Below are 20,848 nucleotides of genomic sequence, written 5' to 3'. Positions count from 1 at the left end.
GTGAGCAACATTTCAGTCAAGTGTTTCAAAACTTTTGACCGGTAGTGTATATGCATTGCTCTACGATTAAATGCATGAACAGTTATTAATATTTGAATATTGGGGACCCGATATGCATTTGCTGTTACCTGTTTCTCTGGACAACATCTGTATGATGCTTTTCCTACATTGGCACAAATGTGTTTTAGTTGATAGGTTACAGTCTTTTGGGGGGTCTCTCTGCCTTACAAAATAATTGTACAGTTGGTGACAGATGACAGATGGCTGTGTCTCAAATTCTAGTGAACAAAATATTTCAGAATCATAATAGCCGATATTTAAAAAAAATGTGCAGCTTTATTGCGACTCCATTTGTTTATGTTTGTTTCCCATAGTCGTTTTTTTAGTACGCCCTCACAAACTGAGAATAACATATTTAAAAGGATGTTTCACCCGAAAACGAAAGTTGTCATTATTTACCCATTAAGAATTTTGTTACAAACCTATACGACTTTCTTTTTTCCATGGAAAATGTAATGTAATCCTTCATATTTTGCATGGTTTCATAGTTGCTGTACTGTTATGATTGGTGTGCTATATTCCAAGTCTTCTGAAGCCAGTCTTGTGGTAACATTGTGATGAAAAGACCAAAATTAAAGTTAATATTTGGGTCAATGACGTGACACTCTTTTTTTTTTTTCTTTTTTTTTTTGTGGTTGTGGAGTGGTTGTAAATCTGATCTTTTTAAGATGTTTAGCAGATGTTTTTCAGATGAAACGATTTTAACAGACATCTTGGAGATGTATCCCTGATAGCACATGTACATCACCCAGACGTCTGTTTGATGTGTGTGTTTACATCTGAAAGACATGTTTTTTTATGTTGTTTACTCATCTGCAATACCTCAATAAGATGTATGTCAGTAAGGTCTTGGATGTCAATAAGATGTCTTTGTTTATGATTTAGAAGTTTGTAAATCTGATCTTTTTAATATGTTTAGTAGATTAATTAGATTGTGGTTCTTTCCAGATGAAAAAAAAAAAAATCTAAAACAGACTGAACACTCTGGATAAAACATCTAGAAAAGTAGTTTATAATAAACTATTATTAAAATATTAGAAAATCCAACTTTAAGTATGAAAACAAACACTACACTGAACAAAATTTAATAACCTGTGATTGTTACCCCAAAGATCTATTTCTGCTTGATCTAATCCATAGAAATGACTTTCGATGGTGTAACCTAATTTGTCAGGTAAATTAAATCAGTTAAAATAAAAAAAATTAACGGACTGAAAACTCTTTATTTGGATTTTACCATAAATCACTTTTTTATGTTACCTTACAACAAATTTTTTTACGGTGTACTATGGGATTATGAACTTTCTTATAATTTATGTTCTTCACTGACAATTTCAAAGGGTAAATCATAATGTGGACACAAAATGTATCATTTTTTCCCCCTGTCTTTTCAGCTGGATTTTTTAATTATGATCCATAGAACACAAAACCACCCAGGCAGAATGACTTTCGATTCCCTTTCACTGTATGGAAAGTAAATAGTGACTGAGGCTGTCCGTCCCTAACATTAATTTAACTTAATCTCCTTTTGTGTTCCACTGAAGACAGAAGGACAACAAAAAGACAAATAGACTTCACCACTGGTGTCCTTACAAATGGACAAAAAGTTTGTTTCTAGACATCACAACAGCTTTTATATCTTATAGAATTTCAATCAATGGACTATTTTCGTCAAGGTTATCCCTCGAGTTACGGTGATGGGAAAATTACAAAGTATCCTGTTCTGAAACTCAACACTCATGTGTTTGTACTTAAATAGGTCTGTTCCAGAATGTTAAATCAATGACAAGTTACAGAGTAAAGCAGCAGAAGTCACAGAAAGAGCATTCTCTTCTTGTTAAAGGGATAGTTCACCAAAAAAATGAAAATTCTGTCATCAATTACTCGTATGACCATCGTATGACTTTCTTTCTTCTGTGGATCACAGAAGGAGATGTTAGGCAGAATGACAGCCTCAGACACCATTCACTTTCATTGTATGTTTTTTTTTTTGTTGTTGTTTGTTTGTTTTTTTTAGAAAAATAAAAAGTTTGTATTATTTGTATTACTCTTGTTTCCAGTTGTCAGGCTCACTGGTGTTGGCGGTGGGATTATGGCTGAGGTTTGATCCAGACACGACCTCCCTCCTAGGCGAAAATGATGCCCCTGAAAACTTTTTCATTGGTGAGTAGGGCTGAAACGGTTAGTCAACGTTATCGACAACGTCGACAATAAAAAATTGTCGACAAAAATTTCCGTTGTTGAATAGTCGTTTGATCTTATTTAACGTAACATGAGATCACATTAAACTCTAATGATGACTCGCGAGAGCAGCACTGCAGCTCACGCCTGACTGAGGAGAGGAAGAATTACACAGCTCACAGTCCAAATGCACTCCAAACTTTCCAAACAGCTTCAGGTGATGTAGATCGCAAAGTATGAGGGAATTATAATGCAAAAATACAAAATAAGTAAATACAGAAGCATTCTCGTTTTGGAATAAGTGGAGCTGGAGCTGCCGATCCGCTGAAGCAAAACTTGTCTCTAAAGGGAACACCCCGGCATTACATCTTAAATGCAGTTATATTTAATGTGTCATAGCTTTATTAAAGTTCAAATAATACGGAAGCAGATCATGTAAGTAGTTATAACCTATACTATGTGTCAAAATGTCAAATTGATTGATTTATGACATGTGATTTATGACCCTCCTGTCACCCCTGATTGACAGGTATGTGTGACATGTGATTTATGACCCCCCCCCGTCACTCGTGATTGACAGGTAGAAGATAGTCCAGACATGTTAAAGAACATGTTTGGACATGTTCTTCCTGGGATGTATTGGCCAGTTGTCGGATGTCAATGGTTCCCTATCTGTCACTCACTCAACGTTGTGTCGACGTAGTGACACTAGGGGTCACCCTTGGGAGCCCCAAACACCTCTGCTTTTTTTAAAAAAGGCCAGTGAGAATTGCCGAGTGGAATTGCATGCCACTCCCCTGGACATACTGGTATAAAAGGAGCTGGTATGCAACCATTCATTCAGATTTTCTCTTCGGAGCCGAGTGGTTCTTTTCATTGAAGCTGAATTCATCCGCGAAGTTCATTCACCTCATCTGCTGGATTCTACGGCACATTTCAGTGGCTTCTCCCCCTCTGCACCCATGGAGTGCAGAGAACACCCCTGTTCTCGATCGCTATCTTATGTGTATGGGCGCTGCCCACGCGGAGACATCGTTCGTGGATGGGTCTTGTCCTCATTGCGGAACATGACCATGGCAACGTTGCAGTCACGGCTTGCATTCATAAGAAAGCAAGCCACCCAAGTGGCTCCCCGCCTCGGTACTTCTACCTACGGGCATGAAGCTGTGCCAGTTAGCACTGGGGGCGATGTGGGGACCTCATTGGGACCACCTCCGCCGGGTATCCCCCCACAGACCTCCCTTTCCCTAGCATGCTCGCTTGCCCGGTCAGGTGCTCGGACGACATCGCTGGCTCGTCTCAGGGTGAGTTTGACCTCTCATTCGGAGCCCGGGAAGAAGAGGAGTTATGTCCCAGGCTCGGCCCCGACGTGGAGCCCAGCGCAGGAAGCAGACGCCACCCTTCTCACGGCCGGCCGCTAAGAACCCGAGGAAGGCTTCGAAGCGCCCCTGAGATGGGCGACTCAGGGGCAAGGAGACCCGCTTCTCTGGAGCTGGTGAGCAGACCACTCCATCCCCCGGTGGAGGGTCGGGAGAAGAATCTTTTGTTTAGTTTTCATTTAATTTCGCTGCATGTCCAAGAGGCTGCGGTACCCAAAAATTCAACAAAAGAGCGTTTTTTTTTTTTTATCCCTCGGTCACATGTCCGGTGCGCATGGCCGTCGTCACGACCACCGTCCACCGTTCCATCTTTACAGGTATGGCGCTCCAGCAGCGGTCCCCCCGCCCCTGTGCGCCCAGCTTTGGCACAAATATGCCCACACGGGATTGGGTCCAGTGGACTACGGGGACGAGACTCCTCCTCCCCCTCCTCGGCCAATCTTACGGTGGGTGGCAGGAGCCAGGTAAGTGCTTCGATGTCCCTGGACTCAGCACGGGCACCTCGAGCTCTGCCCAACCGCTCCACCCCACCCACCGGTATGTCCGACGTGATCATTCCCTTGGTCCCCATCGCCCGGAGTTTGGGCACGTGGCTCGCACTTTCCAACCCGTCACGATGGCTGACCCGGGCCATCCGACTCGGCTATACAATTCAGTTCGCCAGGCACCCGCCCAGGTTCTGTCCCTCCAGCCGGGATGAAGAAAGGGTTCTACAGCCCTTACTTCATCGTACCGAAGAAAGGCGGTGGGTTGTGACCAATCTTGGACCTGCGAGTACTGAACCGGGCTTTTCACAGACTCCCGTTCAAGATGCTGATGCAAAAACGCATTCTAGAGAGCGTCCGGCATCAAGATTGGTTCGCGGTGGTAGACCTGAAGGACGTGCTCTTCCACGTCTCGGTCTTACCTCGACACAGACCCTTCCTGCGGTTTGCCTTCGAAGGCCATGCGCACCAGTACAAGGTCCTCCCCTTCGGCTTGTCCTTGTCCCCTCGCATAAGGGATGTGGGTGTCTGTATCCTCAACTGTCTCAACGACTGGCTAATCCTAGCTCACTCTTGAGAGTTGCTGTGTGCACACCGGGACTTCGTGCTCTGGCACCTCAGCCGACTGGGGCTTCGGGTCAACTGGGAAAAGAGCAAGCTCTCCCCGGTTCAGAGCATCTCTTTTCTTGGTTTGGAGTTGGACTCATGAAGTCAGTGTTGAACTGTCTGAAGGTGTTCAGACGGAGAACAGCGGTTCCACTGAAATTTTTCAGAGGCTCCTGGGGCATATGGCATCCTCAGTGGTGGCCACACCACTCGGGTTGATGCATATGAGACCGCTCCAGCTGCAATACCGCCTGCCTTATGGTAGCAGTGAAAGCAGCCCATGGCTTGGGTGGCTGGAGTCTCTGATAATCCTCCGAGCTTTTTTCACACACCGCCTGGTATATATGTCCTGGAGGGAGGGAAGCTCACCTCTGATGATGTGTCTGGCAGTTCGCACCACCCTTTGCAGGGATTTGTAGTTGTGGGCGGTGCTATTGCTGTACCAGGCGGAGATGCAGCCAGTCAGGATGCTCTCTACAGTGCTGGTGTAGAACCGTGTGAGGATGTGGCGGTTCATTCCAAACTTCCTCAGCCATCTCAGGAAGAAGAGGCGCTGATGAGCCTTCTTCACAACGGTCTCAGTGTGGACAGACCATGTGAGTTCCTCAGTGATATGGACACCCAGGAACTTGAAGCTGCTAACTCTCTCCACTGGTGCTCCATTGATGGTGATGGGGCTGTGTTCTCTTTCTCTTCTCCTGAAGTCCACCACAAGCTCATTTGTCTTACTGACGTTGAGGGAGAGGTTGTGCTCCTGACACCAGTGTGTCAGAGTGTGCACCTCCTCTCTGTAAGCTGTTTCATCATTGTCAGTAATCAGACCTACCACCGTCGTATCATCAGCAAACTTAATGATTTTTAGGGATCAGGTGGTAAACCTGCAAGTGCTGCCCCAGGAGGAGGCAGACCCAGCCCTGGCGTTGCTGTGGATCGCACGCAGTGCCTTAGAAGCTCCGAGCAGCTCTTTGTTTGGTTTGGTGGACAGCGGAAAGGAAGCGCTGTCTCCAAACAGAGGATCGCCCACTGGGTCATTGATGCCACCGCGATGGCATATCAGGCTCAGGACGAGCCACCCCCTGTGTGGGTTACGAGCCCACTCCACTAGGAGTGTGGCGGCCTCCTGGGCCCTGGCCAGTGGTGCCTCTTTGGTAGACATCTGCAGAGCAGCAGGCTGGGCAACACCCAACACCTTTGCAAGGTTCTACAATCTCTGGGTTGAGCCGATCTTGTCCCGTGTATTGGCAGGCACGAACAGATAAGTTCCGGGACAACTGGCCGGGTGTACCGCTTGCGCATAGCACCTTTCCCCTCCCTTGAGATGAAGACGTGCGCTCTTGACTCCCAGTTGTGTTCACAGACTGTGATCCCTGGATGACTTTCCTGCTTAGCCCTCTGGCAGTTGAGTTTGAGGAGAAACTCGTTGACCGGCCCATTACGTGCGCTAATGAGCTCCTGTACTGAGGTAGGTGCTCCACATGTGCTGGTTCCCCGAAGGCGACCCCATGTGATATCTTCCCCCCCTCTTTTTGGGTGGGGTGTGGTCTCCGCAGTGTCTTCCCCTTGGGAGGGACACCACCCGATGCAGACACTTTTGCAAAACAATTTGAAGAGAGAAAAAAAATTTTTTTTTGAAGAGAGAAAAAAATTTAAGACCTAGGCTCAGAAAGGAACTGAGACGCTATTTTATATATTTTTTACCGTTATTTTATTTTTTTTCCACCTTGTGGTTCAGGGCTTCCGTAGTTGTTTATGTTCCTCACATTTAATGAGGAAGATGCTGCGTTCATTCTCAACTATGGTGAAACAATGGCAACAGACAGTAAAGGCCAAATTTTTAAATAAATGAGCAAAAAACAAATGTACCTTTCAGATGTTGTTGTAGGAGGCCTCTGATGCAGAAAAAAACAAGTTTTTTAAAAGTTTTTACATTTTAGTAATTTTTTTATGACACGTTGTAATATTTCAACAGTGGTCAGGGAGGGCAGCAGAAATCCTGTATTTGTACTTGCATTGTCTGAACAAATATGCAGAACAACTAAGTGTTCATTTGCACAGTTGATTGCTTATGTAGCCCCATAACTGTATATATATCATGAAAAATAATCACACAACAGTCATATTTTTTATGAATTGTTATATATTAATTAAAAATATAGGAAAACAGGAAAAAATGTTTTTACAAAACTGAATTTAGACTGAATTTAGCCAGCAATACCGGTCACAGGGCATGGTCGGTTTCTTTGGTTGTAGCTCAATGACCTCATAGTCATCATCTGGGCAGTCAGTGGGTTCAGTGGGTCGTTGGTTTTCTTTGTCCACTTCACCGGCATCTTCATCTGTTTCTCTATCACTTGCATCACTGTCATCTGAATCCAACTCAAGGTCACTCTCTCCGTTTTGGATGATAGCAAGGACATCCTACACACTATACACAGGTCCTTTCCTTGCTGGTGGCATTCTGAAATTGGAAAAGTAGTAATTATTTAAAAACTATTCATACAATATTCACAAAATATTGTATTATTCACTCCTTAATCATTCCAGAGCATTAATTCCAATGCAACAACCATCAGCTAAAACATTTAGAACCATTTAGAATATTCCCACCTGTCCCAGGACAATGCAACAACCATCACCTAAATCATTCATTCCAATGCAAGAGCCATCACCTAAATCATTCCAAAACCTGTTTCTGCCCAACTGTTTCTGACTAATAAACAAAGCCCAGGGCCAGTTCAGTGTCATTTTTTACAACTAGAATGTAGTAATTTATTCAATTCAGGTCTAAATTCAAAATGTTAACAATTAAAACACATTTAGAACTTAGTTATAGTGAATAATCAAAGACATTATATCTCTATTAGTATTAGTTTTCCATTTGGGCACATGTGAGAAGTGCAATGTGTCCCCCCACCCATGAAAAAAATGCTACCTGACTCAACCAGTGTTGTAAAATAGCAACACAAATATAATAAGCTCAAAATCATTTTCACAGTAGCTAAATATATACATGTTGTACACATTGTAATAATCACTAAAAAATTATACGCAGGAGTTTTTCACTATAACAGTGTGCATCCTACGCAACCCACCTGTCTACAGATTGTGTGATTATGACGGCGATGTCATTGACTGCGTTTTTTTATGAGGAGGAATTACAAAAAATATTTGTGATCAAAAACGAGACATTTAAAGTGGAAAAGATTTTGGACAAGAAGAAACAAGGCCGGAAAACGTTAGTGTTGGTTCGCTGGCTCGGATGGCCTGCAAAATTCGCGTCATGGATCGACCAGAAAGAATTGGTTGATGTACAAAAACCATAAAAACAAAAGACTTACATAGGTCGCACACATTCATGTAAAAACCAACCATGACTGAGGGTGGATTTTATGTCACGCTGCCCTGCAACTAACTCCTCATTATCTGTTTATCCAGAAAACCGCATATCTAGTTATACAACCAGGTTAGCGAGAACTATAAACCTAAAAGGAGAATGGTAAGTTGGATTGATCGAATTTGAATATCCTGTGTCATGGTACACATTTAATGAGGAAGATGCTGCGTTCATTCTCAACTATGGTGAAACAACGGCGACAGATAGTGAGAAACACATCATCGAATATCCTGTTGAAGGCAAAGCGATAGAGATTTCACAAGCGATCAAAAGATGTCAAATGTACCTTACAGGTTAAAGACTGGATATTATGATGACATAGTTTTTTTGACCAGGGGGATCAACGCAAACCTGCCATGACGGGTTAGTCTTGGTTATGACCATGTTAAAAACAAAGTGTTTCTGAAAGCCCCTCCGAAGATGTCACTGACATTTTATGGAAAGTTGGCTAATATTTTAGAATTTAAAACCAGGGGTTGCTATAGAAACTGGTAACCAAACTCATGAAGATCATAGTGTAGGTTACATAGGACACCCCCAAATAATTTTCATGGATTTTGAACCTCTTGAAAATTATTATGGATTTGTCAAAGCCACAGTACTAACCCCGCGAAAACTGCTTCACCCCGTCCTTCCCTATAGGACTGGTGGTAAGCTTATGTTTCCGCTCTGCCGCACATGTGCGGAACAGCAGAATCAGACCACCCCGTGTAGACACACTGATGAGGAAAGGGCTATTTCAGGCTGCTGGGTTAGTATCGAACTGTTAAAGGCTGTGGAGAAGGGTTATGATATAACGAAGGTGGACGAGGTATGGCATTTCCCTCAAAAATCAGAAAACTTGTTTTGTGATTATGTTAGAACATTTTTACAGTACAAACAAGAGGCCAGTGGATTCCCTGTGTACGTTGTGACAGATGCAGACAAATAATCTTACATCGACGATTACTTTTGAGAAAGAGGGGATTAAGCTGAATCTTGACAAGATAAGTTTTAACCCTGCACGCCGGTCTATTAATAAACTTCTGCTGAACTCACTTTGGGGGCGGTTCTCTATGCACGATAATTTGCCGTGTACAGCGTGATTTTGACATGACTATAAGACGTATTTTGCACAGATCTGATTTGGACAATTATGAAAAGGCAAAACTGTACACAAATACTTCTTATAGTAATGTCCAAATCATTCTCCACAACCTGTTGAATAGACTCGCGGTGGGTACCAGTCTTTAGTTTATGTAATTGATGCTGTGGAACTAAAAACATCTTCTCTGCATACTCCATCCCCAAAGTTATCTAGAAGCAACCAAGCTGCAGATAAAAGGGATTGTGACACTTAAGAGGGGAAGAAATCCACCCTGTTGGTTTATCAACCGTCTTTCTTTTAACCCCAATCTTCTTATCTGCAACAAATTTGATCTTGCTTTTCCTCCTTCTTAGCTTCTGGTATTGTTGTGACGTGAGTGGTATATTGCCGTAGATTACATTAAGAGCTACTTCACACAATGGCACAATGAGCTCGTCTGTGGCAGACTGTAAAATAACCCGTCTTTGTTTGGGTGTTGCTTTCAATAATAATTTTAAAAGAGTAATGTTTCTACAAATTCTAGCTGACATTTTCACCATCCAACAGTTTTTCACTACCTTCTTTTCTGGAGGTATACTACAGGATGTGGTGAAACTAAATCTGTTCTGAGCCGATAGTGTTTGGGTGTTTTTGTTTTATAATCAATCATCAGGTATCCGAAAGGTTTGTTGGTTGCATCTTGATAACATTCCATAAAAAATGTTGTGCTCCCGGGATACATTTGCCTTCCTAGTACATTGACCTGAATGGTGTCTCTGGGATTTTTAAACAACATCAGATCATTTGTGTTTAAGCTGATAGCCCTGCTGGATTTACCCTGGCAAAATAAATTCTGTACAATATACAGTTGTGCTCAAAAGTTTGCATACGCTGGCAGAAATTGTGAAATTTTGGCATTGATTTTGAAAATATGACTTATTTTTATTTAAGGATAGTGATCATATGAAGCCATTTATTACCACATAGTTGTTTGGCTCCTTTTTAAATCATAATGATAACAGAAATCACCCAAATGGCCCTGATCAAAAGTTTACGTACCCTTGAATGTTTGGCCTTGTTACAGACACACAAGGTGACACACACAGGTTTAAATGGCAATTAAAGTTTGATTTCCCATACCTGTGGCTTTTTAAATTGCAATTAGTGTCTGTGTATAAATAGTCAATGAATTTGTTAGCTCTCACATGGATGCACTGAGCAGGCTAGATACTGAGCCATGGGGAGCAGAAAAGAACTGTCAAAAGACTTGCATAACAAGGTAATGGAACTTTATAAAGATGGAAAAGGATATAAAAAGATATCCAAAGCCTTGAAAATGCCAGTCAGTACTGTTCAATCACTTATTAAGAATTGGGGATCTCTTGATACCAAGCCAAGGTCAGGTAGACCAAGAAAGATTTCAGCCACTACTGCCAGAAGAATTGTTCGGGATACAAAGAAAAACCCACAGGTAACCTCAGGAGAAATACAGGCTGCTCTGGAAAAAGACGGTGTGGTTGTTTCAAGGAGCACAATACCATAATATTTGAACAAAAATGAGCTGCATGGTCGAGTTGCCAGAAAGAAGCCTTTACTGTGCCAATGCCACAAAAAAGCCCGGTTACAATATGCCCAACAACACCTTGACACGCCTCACAGCTTCTGGCACACTGTCATTTGGAATGATGAGATCAAAATAGAGCTTTATGGTCACAACCATAAGCACTATGTTTGGAGAGCGGTCAACAAGGCCTATAGTGAAAAGAATACCATCCCCACTGTGAAGCATGGTGGTGGCTCACTAATGTTTTGGGGATGTGTGAGCTCTAAAGGCACGGGAATCTTGTGAAAATTGATGGCAAGTTGAATGCAGCATGTTATCAGAAAATACTGGCAGACAATTTGCATTCTTCTGCATGAAAGCTGCGTATGGGACGCTCTTGGACTTTCCAGCATGACAGTGACCCTAAGCACAAGGCCAAGTTGACCCTCCAGTGGTTGCAGCAGAAAAAGGTGAAGGTTCTGGAGTGGCCATCACAGTCTCCTGACCTTAATATCATAAATATACACAATATTTTCAATTTGTTTAGAAATCAACCGTACAGCATTTTGCAACAACATTTTTACAAAATATGACTTTCCCGAGTTTGAAGGGCCGCATATCACACATGAAAACGGATGCTGTAATCTGAAATCAAAACCACCTGTGTCTCGCACACCCCTATGTCCAAAAAGATTGTCAGAATCCATATGGGAGCATGGTGAAATCAGGGAGCAGCACGTGTTTGTTGTACAACACCTTAAACTTTTTAACGACTGACCTGTTGTGTAGTGTGAAGTGTTTTTTTATTTCTCACAATAGTATCGGTGTATGCCAGTATATGACGACTATTATCTTCCCCCATGACATAGTGATCAACAAGTCCAATCAGAGAGTCTAACCTAATGGCTTTTGAGTTTACAGCATTGAGAGTGATACCCTTGGCTTTCATGCATACCTTACCCTTTGCAGTGCGGTAGCCGTATGTTTTTGGGCCCCCTGAACAAAACTCTACAGTGTGATCCCCATCCCTAACCTCATCAGTCAGATTACTGAGGTAAGGCCCCAATGGAGGCTCCCAGGCGCCGTCTCTAGAAGTAAAGATGATGCTGTCTGTGTCACTGTACAACAGCCTATCCCCCAGCTTATCCATTAATTCATAGAGCTCTAGACACGCATGTGCAGTTGTAAACACACCAAGAAAGACATTAATGTCACGGGTCTGACCGCCTTTCCCATCCGAGTAACACCACTGAATTAGTGCAACAGTGTCTGACACGAATGAGAAGTGTTTAATGTCATAACCATCAGCAAAAATGTGTTGGGCAACTGTTCAGGGTCTGAAAGTATTTCCGTGCAAGGCAAATTTTCGCGCATAGAGAACCGCCCCCAAAGTGAGTTCAGCAGAAGTTTATTAATAGACCGGCGTGCAGGGTTAAGACTTATCTTGTCAAGATTCAGCTTAATCCCCTCTTTCTCAAAGTAATCATCGATGTAAGATTCTTTGTCTGCATCTGTCACAATGTGCATGGGGAATCCACTGGTCTCTTGTTTGTACTGTAAAATTTTTTTACATAATCACAAAACAAGGTTTCTGATCGTTGAGGGAAATGCCACACCTCGTCCACCTTCGTTAAATCATAACCCTTCTCCACAGCCTTTAACAGTTTGATACTAACCCAGCAGCCTGAAATAGTCCTTTCCTCATCAGTGTGTCTACACGGGGTGGTCTGATTCTGCAGAGTGGAAACATAACCAATGGGGAACAAGCACATGTGGAGCACCTACCCCAGTACAGGGCCAAATTAGCACACGTACTGGGCCGGCAGCGAGTTTCTCCACAAACTCGTCTGCCACAGGGCTAAGGAGGAAAGTCATCCAGGGATCACAGCTTGTGAACACGACTGGGAGTCAAAAGCACATGTCTTCACCTCAAGGGGGGTGACTTGAGGAACTGCTGACTCGAAAAGAGGAGACGGTGGGTGAGTTGTGACATGCAACGGGAGCGTAGACCACCTTGACGGTTGATGTACGCTACCGTTGCCGTGTTGTCCGTCCAGACCAACACGTGCTTGCCCTGGATCAACGGCAGGCCAAGCAGTACTGCCAACAACTCGAGGCAGTTGATGTGCCAATGCAGCCGCGGGCCGGTCCAGGAGCCTGTGGCTGTGTGCCCATTGCATACGGCGCCCTAGCCCGTCTTGGAGGCATCCGTCGTAACCACGACACGCCTGGAGACCTGCTCTAGCGGAACCCCTGCCCATAGAAATGCAAAGTTGGTCCAAGGGCTGAAGAGGCGGTGACAGATCGGTGTGACGACCACGCAATGTGTCCTGCGATGCCATGCCCATCTTGGGACTCGAGTCTGAAGCCAGTGCTGAAGCGGTCTCATATGCATCAACTTTTTCAGAAGAAAAGACAGAGAACACAGTCCCATCACCATCAATGGAGCAGCAGTGGAGAGAGTCAGCAGCTTCAAGTTCCTCGGTGTCCAGATCACTGAGGAACTCACATGGTCCATCCACACTGAAGTCATTGTGAAGAAGGCTCATCAGTGCCTCTTCCTCCTGAGACGGCTGAGGAAGTTTGGAATGAACAGCCACATCCTCACACGGTTCTACACCTGCACTGTAGAGAGCACCCTGACTGGCTGCATCTCCGCCTGGTATGGCAATAGCACAGCCCACAACCGCAAAGCACTGTAAAGGGTGGTGTGAACTGCCAGACACATCATCGGAGGTGAGCTTCCCTCCCTCCAGGACATATATACCAGGCGGTGTGTGAAAAAAAAGCTCGGAGGATCATCAGAGACTACAGCCACCCGAGCCATGGGCTGTTCTCACTGCTACCGTCAGGCAGGCGGTATCGCAGCATCAGGACCCGCACCAGCCGACTCCATGATAGCTTCTTCCCCCAAGCAATCAGACTTTTGAACTCTTGATCTCCCACGATCAAAATACATCAGCACTGCATTTTATTACTCTTACTCTTATATCTCACACCGGACTGTCATAAATTATATTATTATTATATTATATTCTCTCTTAACAACTTACTATCAACCGACAGCCTGAATGTCAATACAGTACAATACAACCTACTGTACATTCTATTATACTATATATATATTTTTTATTGAATAATGTGTATCTATATTGTGTGTATGTTATTATTTGTATATTGTGTTGTGTGTAATTATGTGTATATTAGACTTTAAATTGTGTTGTGTTAATTTGATGTTATTGTAAATTGGTATATGTCTCATCACTGTCACGACTGCTATGTTGATCGGAACTGCACCCAAGAATTTCACACACCATTGCACTTGTGTATATGGCTGTGTGACAATAAAAGTGATTTGATTTGATATGATTTGAACCCAAGCGGTGTAGCCACCGCTGAGGATGCCATATGCCCCAGGAGCCTCTGAAAAAATTTCAGTGCAACCGCTGTCTTTGTCTGAAAGCCTTCAGACAGTTCAGTACCGACTGTGCACGCTCGTTCGTGAGGTGCGCCGTCATCGAGACTGAGTTCAACTCCAAGCCAAGAAAAGAGATGCACTGAACCGAGGAGAGCTTGCTCTTTTCCCAGTTGACCCAAAGCCCCAGTCGGCTGAGGTGCATGAGCACCAGGTCCCTGTGCGCACACAACACATCCCGAGAGTGAGCTAGGATTAGTCAGTCGTCGAGATAATTGAGGATGCGGACACCCACTTCCCTTAGCGTGGCAAGGGCTGCCTCTGCGACCTTCGTGAAGACGCGAGGGGACAAGGACAGGCTGAAGGGTAGGACCTTGTACTGGTACGCCCGGCCCTCGAAAGTAAAACGCAGAAAGGGTCTATGTTGAGGTAAGACCGAGACGTGGAAGTACGCGTCCTTCAGGTCTACCAATCTTGACGCCGGACACTCGCTAAAATGCATTTTTGCGTCAGCATCTTGAACGGGAGTCTGTGCAAGGCCCGGTTCAGTACTCGCAGGTCCAAGATTAGTCGAAACCCACCGCCTTTCTTCGGTACAATGAAGTAGGGGCTGTAAAACCCCTTCTTCATCTCTGCTGGAGGGACAGACTCTATCGCACTCTTCCGTAGAAGGGTAGCAATCTCCGCACGCAAGGTAGCAGCGTTCTCGCCCTTCACCGAGGTGAAGCAGACGGCGCTGAACCTGGGCGGGCGCCTGGTGAACTGAATCACGTAGCTGAGTTGGACGGTCCGGGTCAGCCATCGCGACGGGTTGGATAGCGCGAGCCACATGTCCAAACTCCGGGCGAGGGGAACCAAGACATACCGGTGGGTGGGGCCTCGTGGCGGGGCGGAGCCTGAGGTGCCACGTCGAGATGGCTCAAACCCCGTGGCCGTGCTGAGTCCAGAGACATCGAAGCACTTACCTGGCTACTGACACCCACCATAAGATTGGTCGAGGAGGGGGGAGGAGGAATATCATCCCCACAGTCCGTCAGAACCAACATGGTGTGGGCCAAACCTGCCAAAATGGGACGGTGGACGGTGGTCGTGACGACGGCCGTGCGCACCTGACATGTGACCCAGGGAACAAGAAAACCACTCTTGTTGAAGTTTTGGGTACCGCAGCCTCTTGGGCATATGGCGAAAATTGAGACAAAAGATTCTCCTCCCGGCCCTCCACCGCAGGATGAAGTGGTCTGTCCACCAGCTCCATAGAAGCGGGTCTCCTCGTCCCAGGGTCGCCCGTCTCAGGGGCCCTTCAAAGCCTTCCTTGAGTTCTTGGCGGCCGGCCGTGAGACGGATGGTGTCTGCTTCCTGCGGTGGGCTCCATGCCAGGGCCGGGCCGCTGTTGCTGCAGGAGGACGCCCTTGGCAACGAGCAGACGGGGCGCGGGGTCTTGAGCCACATCGGGGCAGGATGTGCTGTATAGCCTCCGTCTGCTTCTTCACCGCCAAGAATTGCTGGGCGAAGTCCTCGACGGTGTCGCTGAACAGGCTGACCCGGGAAATGGGGGCCTCAAGGAACCGTGCCTTGTCATCCTCTCTCATCTCGACCAGGTTGAGTCATAGGTGGCGCTCCTGGACCACCAGTGTGGACATCGCCTGCCCAAGAGACCGTGCCGTGACCTTCGTCACCTGGAGAGTGAGTTCGGTTGCCGAGCACAGCTCCTGCATCAATCTCGGGTCAGAACTACCCTTGTGCAGTTCTCTTAGCACCTTGGCTTGATGCACTTGCAGAAGAGCCATGGTGTGCAGGGTGGAGGCGCCTGTCCAGCGGCACCGCAGGCCTTAGTCACCAGAGTTGACATAACCCTACAGGTGCTGGACGGGTGTCTCAGGCGGCCCCGCCAGCTGGCGGTGTTTTGCGGGCACAGGTGCACCGCAACCGCCTTATCCACCTGGGGAATCGCCGAATACCCCCTGGCAGCCCCACCATCGAGGGTAGTGAGAGTGGAGGAGCTCAGAGACTGGGTCCAGGCAGTGAAAAGTGCCCACCATGACCTCGTGAGCTCCTCATGCACCTCCGGGAAGAAAGGGATCGGGGCAGGGCGTGGCCGTGAGCCAATCGTCAGGCTGCGAAGGTTCAGGGGGGGTGGAGGGTTCCAATCCAGCCCAACACACGTAGCCGCCCGCCAGGTGAAGTTATCGCCATTGTCATCTCCTATTATACCCTGTATTTATAACCTTTTATAGTATTTATATATAGTATTTATAAGATAGACAGATAGATAGACAGACAGACAGACAGACAGACAGTATTTATAGTGTTGACTGTATTTGTATGTCATTGTGGTGTCATTACTTTTTTTGGACTTTCAGGAATGAAAAACGCATGTGCAGGTTACTTTACTTCCTGAACGAGTGCGCACCCGAGTCCGAGTTGCTTTCACATTCACGTGAATCGCGCTACAGTTCCATTGCAACCGAACCAAGACCACCACCTACAGGTAGTATTGGGTTCGGTACCGCAGTGCGCTCCCCGGTCCGCATGACAGCTTTCACATTACCAATTTTTCATGCGAACCGTGCTCTGTTTCGAACTAAACTGCCAGTGTGAAAGCACCTAAATTTGTACCATGACACAGCGTATTCAAATTCGATCAATCCAACTTACCATTCTCCTTTTAGGTTTATAGTTCTCACTAACCTGGTTGTATAACTAGATATGCAGTTTTCTGGATAAACAGATAATGAAGAGTTAGTTGCAGGGCAGCGTGACATAAAATCCACCCTCAGTCATGGTTGGTGGGGGCACAGAAAGGCTGTTCCGTATTGTAGAGTACATCTAAATGCGTTCAGTGGGAGACGTGGATATTATCATGGAGACAGTGCGCAACAGCAAAAGCCTCCAGGGTAGCGCACATTGATGGAATAACTGTCCGCATTAGGTCTATCTGCAACAGTTGATACCATAATTTCTTCCAACTTAGTCTCATAGAATGAACATTAATATAACTGCATTTTTGCAAACTGAGTTTTACGTACCATGTACGTGCAGCGTTTACGTTTCGCCACAGCTTCCTGGTGAAATTAACACTAGAGGTGCTACAAAAATGGTTTGTTTTATTCACTGTCACACAAATCACGAGTACATCGGCTGATTGTGACTATATATACACTTATCTTTTGCTCTATTACACACACACTGCTATATTATGATATCGAAACACTTTTACTCTTAACGTATCATTTGAAAAATTATACATTTTAATGCTTGTATTACAGACCCACCTACATTTACATACTTATTCCAATGTGATTAGTTTGCATGGTTGCTCACCTCATAGAGTGTTTGACTTTGTACTCGGAAGACCGAGGTTTGAGCCAAACCAAGCTCACGAGCTGACACGTGAGAGGAAAGTGGCATAAGTGACACAAAATGATGTCGTTTCTTCGGAACATGTGCTTTTCATGCCACATTTGCTTTTAGGACATTATCGGTTAGATTTAGGTGTTGGTTTAGGGTAAGGATGTCTGTTTTGTTTACCTCTCATTTGCTTTTAGGACACTATCGTTTAGGATTAGGTTTAGGTTTTTTTGGCGCCCCCTGCTGGACATTTCACTGGGAAACTGAAGCTAAAAGTGTAATGAAGCACATAATTTCGTCTTGCAAAAATAGTGCTACAGTCATCTAATTTTCATGAGATCAGGCTGCATAGTTAAGTTACAAGCATTGAAACTCATACTTTGCCGTTTTAGACATAGACGCAACATCAACACCTAAAATTAAAAGTATACTGTGCTCCAAAAGCAATTTCAGGCTGAAATTTCTCCATCTGCATCATGGGACCCTAATGTCCTCAGTATAGGTGTATCTGATATTGATTTTAGCCATGATGAATGAGCAGAGACACTGATAGTTCCTACTAATGGCTAAAGCTGATTTCTCACAGGAGAGGACATGGAACTGGTGTCAGTGAATTAAAAGAAAAGTTATTTCCCCTTCAGCCCTGGTTTAGTCCCCAGAGAAGCCCGTTGGCGAGCTGCTGTAGGATGGAAAGTTAGTGTCTCTGCACACCTCATTGGTCTTTTGCAGTGCTGGTTTCTGGTATTTAATATAGGAAAAGTCAACCAACGAATGGCTTACTTATAGTTGCCCTGCACAATAAACTGAGATTATTGAAAAACTAAATATGTCACTTTGAACAATAACAGGAAATATGAACAATTTAATAGCACAATTTTAAAAGTTTGTGGCTTTATCGTAAACTCACAATTTACAAGCCACTAGTTTGCCTGCTAACTCTGCTTTTCCCTGCTAATGTTTAGTTAGTTTGAACTGTATTAAATGTATTTAGGTCAGTGATAACATGATAAAACAAAATTGATAGCGACTCTATTAATAAAAAGTGAGCAGAAAGCAGAAGTGAGAGAACCCCTGCAGTGTGGAGCGATCACTGAGACACTATAAAATAACAAGTATTTTCTGGTATAATGCTTGTTAGAGGAACAAACAAGTTCTGTTCCCAGAAACAGCAGAATATCAGTTGGCAAACAACTATGTGCCAAAACGTGATTTAGCAGTGACATAGAAGCATAGAAACAAAAACAGGAAACAAGATAGAGAGTTAAGCAAAAAAAAAAAAAAAAATATTCCCTCTGGGAAAAGGCTTTCCCTTTTATTAACACGCTGTTGTATAAGTTATTTAGCTAGAAGCTGTCATTTAATCTACTAAAACAGCTCAGACTGCTTGAAAACTATATATAAAAAAAAGGTTTTATGTAACCAAAGACATGATCAATAAAAACAAAACTTTAGCAAATACAGCCATCTTTTCCTATATGCATAGATGTCGATACCACATGAATGCAAACATTTGCACTACCCAAATTACATCTACCACAACGACGGAAGTGGCCAGAATTTTTTGTTTGTTTTATAAAATTGTAAAAGGAAAAACAACATCAGATTGCCATTCAAGGATCCCATACACTAGTGAACACTGTAAAACATACTTTCACGCTTTATATTGTGTATGTTAGCATAGCTGGATGTTGTATTGATTACAATCACTGCCCTCCAGTGGCTAATGCTGGAAGTGCTGTTAAACATATGGGCGTGCATCAGCTCAAGTTTCTGGGTGAAATGTCCACCGAGTGGTGCCAAAAGCAAGCTGTATATTTAGTTGTAAATGCTGTAATACAGTGAAGAGGAATGCATAATTTATTGACTCTACTCTGTAACCCAATCCCCAACCCTAAACCTAACTGTCAGTGGGGTAAAATTTAATTTTAGAGGGAATATACAACTTGAGATTCACGATCACCATTGTTTATGGGAATGCGATTACTTCCTGCTTTCCACAAGACCAGAACCAGTGTCTCTGAGGCTGCTCGCGCAACATGCTAACAGTAGTACTAGGCTAGAGGGAAACGTATTCACTCTTGAAATTGATGAAAAAATTTCTGATTGGGTATTGCATTTGTCTGTAATTCGACAGTATGGGGTTGATTTCAGGGTACATGAACTTTTGGTAGCAACATGTCGATTTCCCAGTTGATCATGTTGGATCAATCAGCATCCAGGGAAGAAACTATCTTTGTAATAATAAAAGTGGAAGGAATGGCAACAGGGTGATTTTTCAGTAAACATTGAGATTGTTGAAGATGAGCCATGGTTTTCTATTGCTCATGTCGTTGCTTTTCAGATTCTCATTTACGTCATTGGTAATCACCGTTGCTGTTTATTTTCAACGTCTCACTATTTTGCGTACTCTTGGGTATTGTCCAGCTGAATTGGCTATTACAAGGCCTGGCTTTAATAGAGAGCTTTCTGTCCATTTAGAGATGTTGAGTGCTTATAGTATAAGAAGAGCAGAAGGGCTGTTTATATAAGATGGTGACTGCTTCGCAGGCATGTTTTCCATCCATTTGGCAATTAGGAATTCAGGAGGAGTGGTGGTGGAGGGGTTTCGTGTTTTCAGCATGTTGGACTCTCAGAGGACTCATGCCAAATCTCCTTTGTCCTGTCTTAGGAAAACAACATCTTATTTTCTCCCTTGGGGATTAATTATGGTATATTGTGACTCTTGTCTTTTTTCAGTGCTAATGGAAAAGCAAAAGCTTCAGCCCTGTGCTATTTGGCTGCTACCAAAGCATTGTGGCCTTTTTGAATCAGTTTAGAATGGAATGTCAATAGAGCCATACTTTAAATGTAAAATAAAATATTGGATGGAACAAGGCCCCCCCCCACCCCCATTTGTTTTTTTTGTTTTTTTTTTTTGACTGAACTGTCCCCTTAAGTCTTCATTTGTTAGGCCCAGTTGCGAGGCAGAAGGAACAGATACCATATTTAGTTACATTGTCATTTATCTTTTTTCATTAATTAGCATGATACTAGTTTGTCTAAAGTGCCACAGAGATGGTGGCAAGGGAACATATTTGGCCACAAGGGAGATTGCTCCATCCTAGCAACAACAGTCTCAAGTGACTCTGGCAAAGCAGACGTGTTAGTGCCCTGTGTCTGGGGTGGCTGAGTTGTTGCTATGGTGAGTTAATTGGCCAGAAGAGGTGAATGACATCAATACCAGGAAGATTTGCTTAACATGAATGTCCAAAATAAGATATTGAATGCTATGTGTTCAAATTATATAGATTTAAATGTCAAATATAATTGTAAAATCATAGTATTTTTTTCAATGTAATACAATAAACAGAATCATGAGAATCATCATTAAA

At 44.0% G+C, this 20,848-nt stretch overlaps 1 protein-coding gene across 1 annotated transcript in view; it reads left to right on the top strand.

Annotated features, from left to right (window-relative positions):
- Positions 1-20,848, top strand: part of LOC127449359 (tetraspanin-2-like) — a 36,130-nt gene that overhangs the window by 1,650 nt on the left and 13,632 nt on the right. The window contains exon 2 of the mRNA XM_051712725.1: positions 2,121-2,223. Coding sequence (XP_051568685.1) covers positions 2,121-2,223 — 103 coding nt within the window. The remainder of the gene's footprint in view (positions 1-2,120; positions 2,224-20,848) is intronic.

Source organism: Myxocyprinus asiaticus, chromosome 12 (genome assembly GCF_019703515.2).
Source record: "Myxocyprinus asiaticus isolate MX2 ecotype Aquarium Trade chromosome 12, UBuf_Myxa_2, whole genome shotgun sequence".
Taxonomy (NCBI): Eukaryota; Metazoa; Chordata; class Actinopteri; order Cypriniformes; family Catostomidae; genus Myxocyprinus; species Myxocyprinus asiaticus.
Note: the sequence above shows the minus strand (reverse complement) of the source record. Positions and strands in the feature narration are given on the sequence as shown.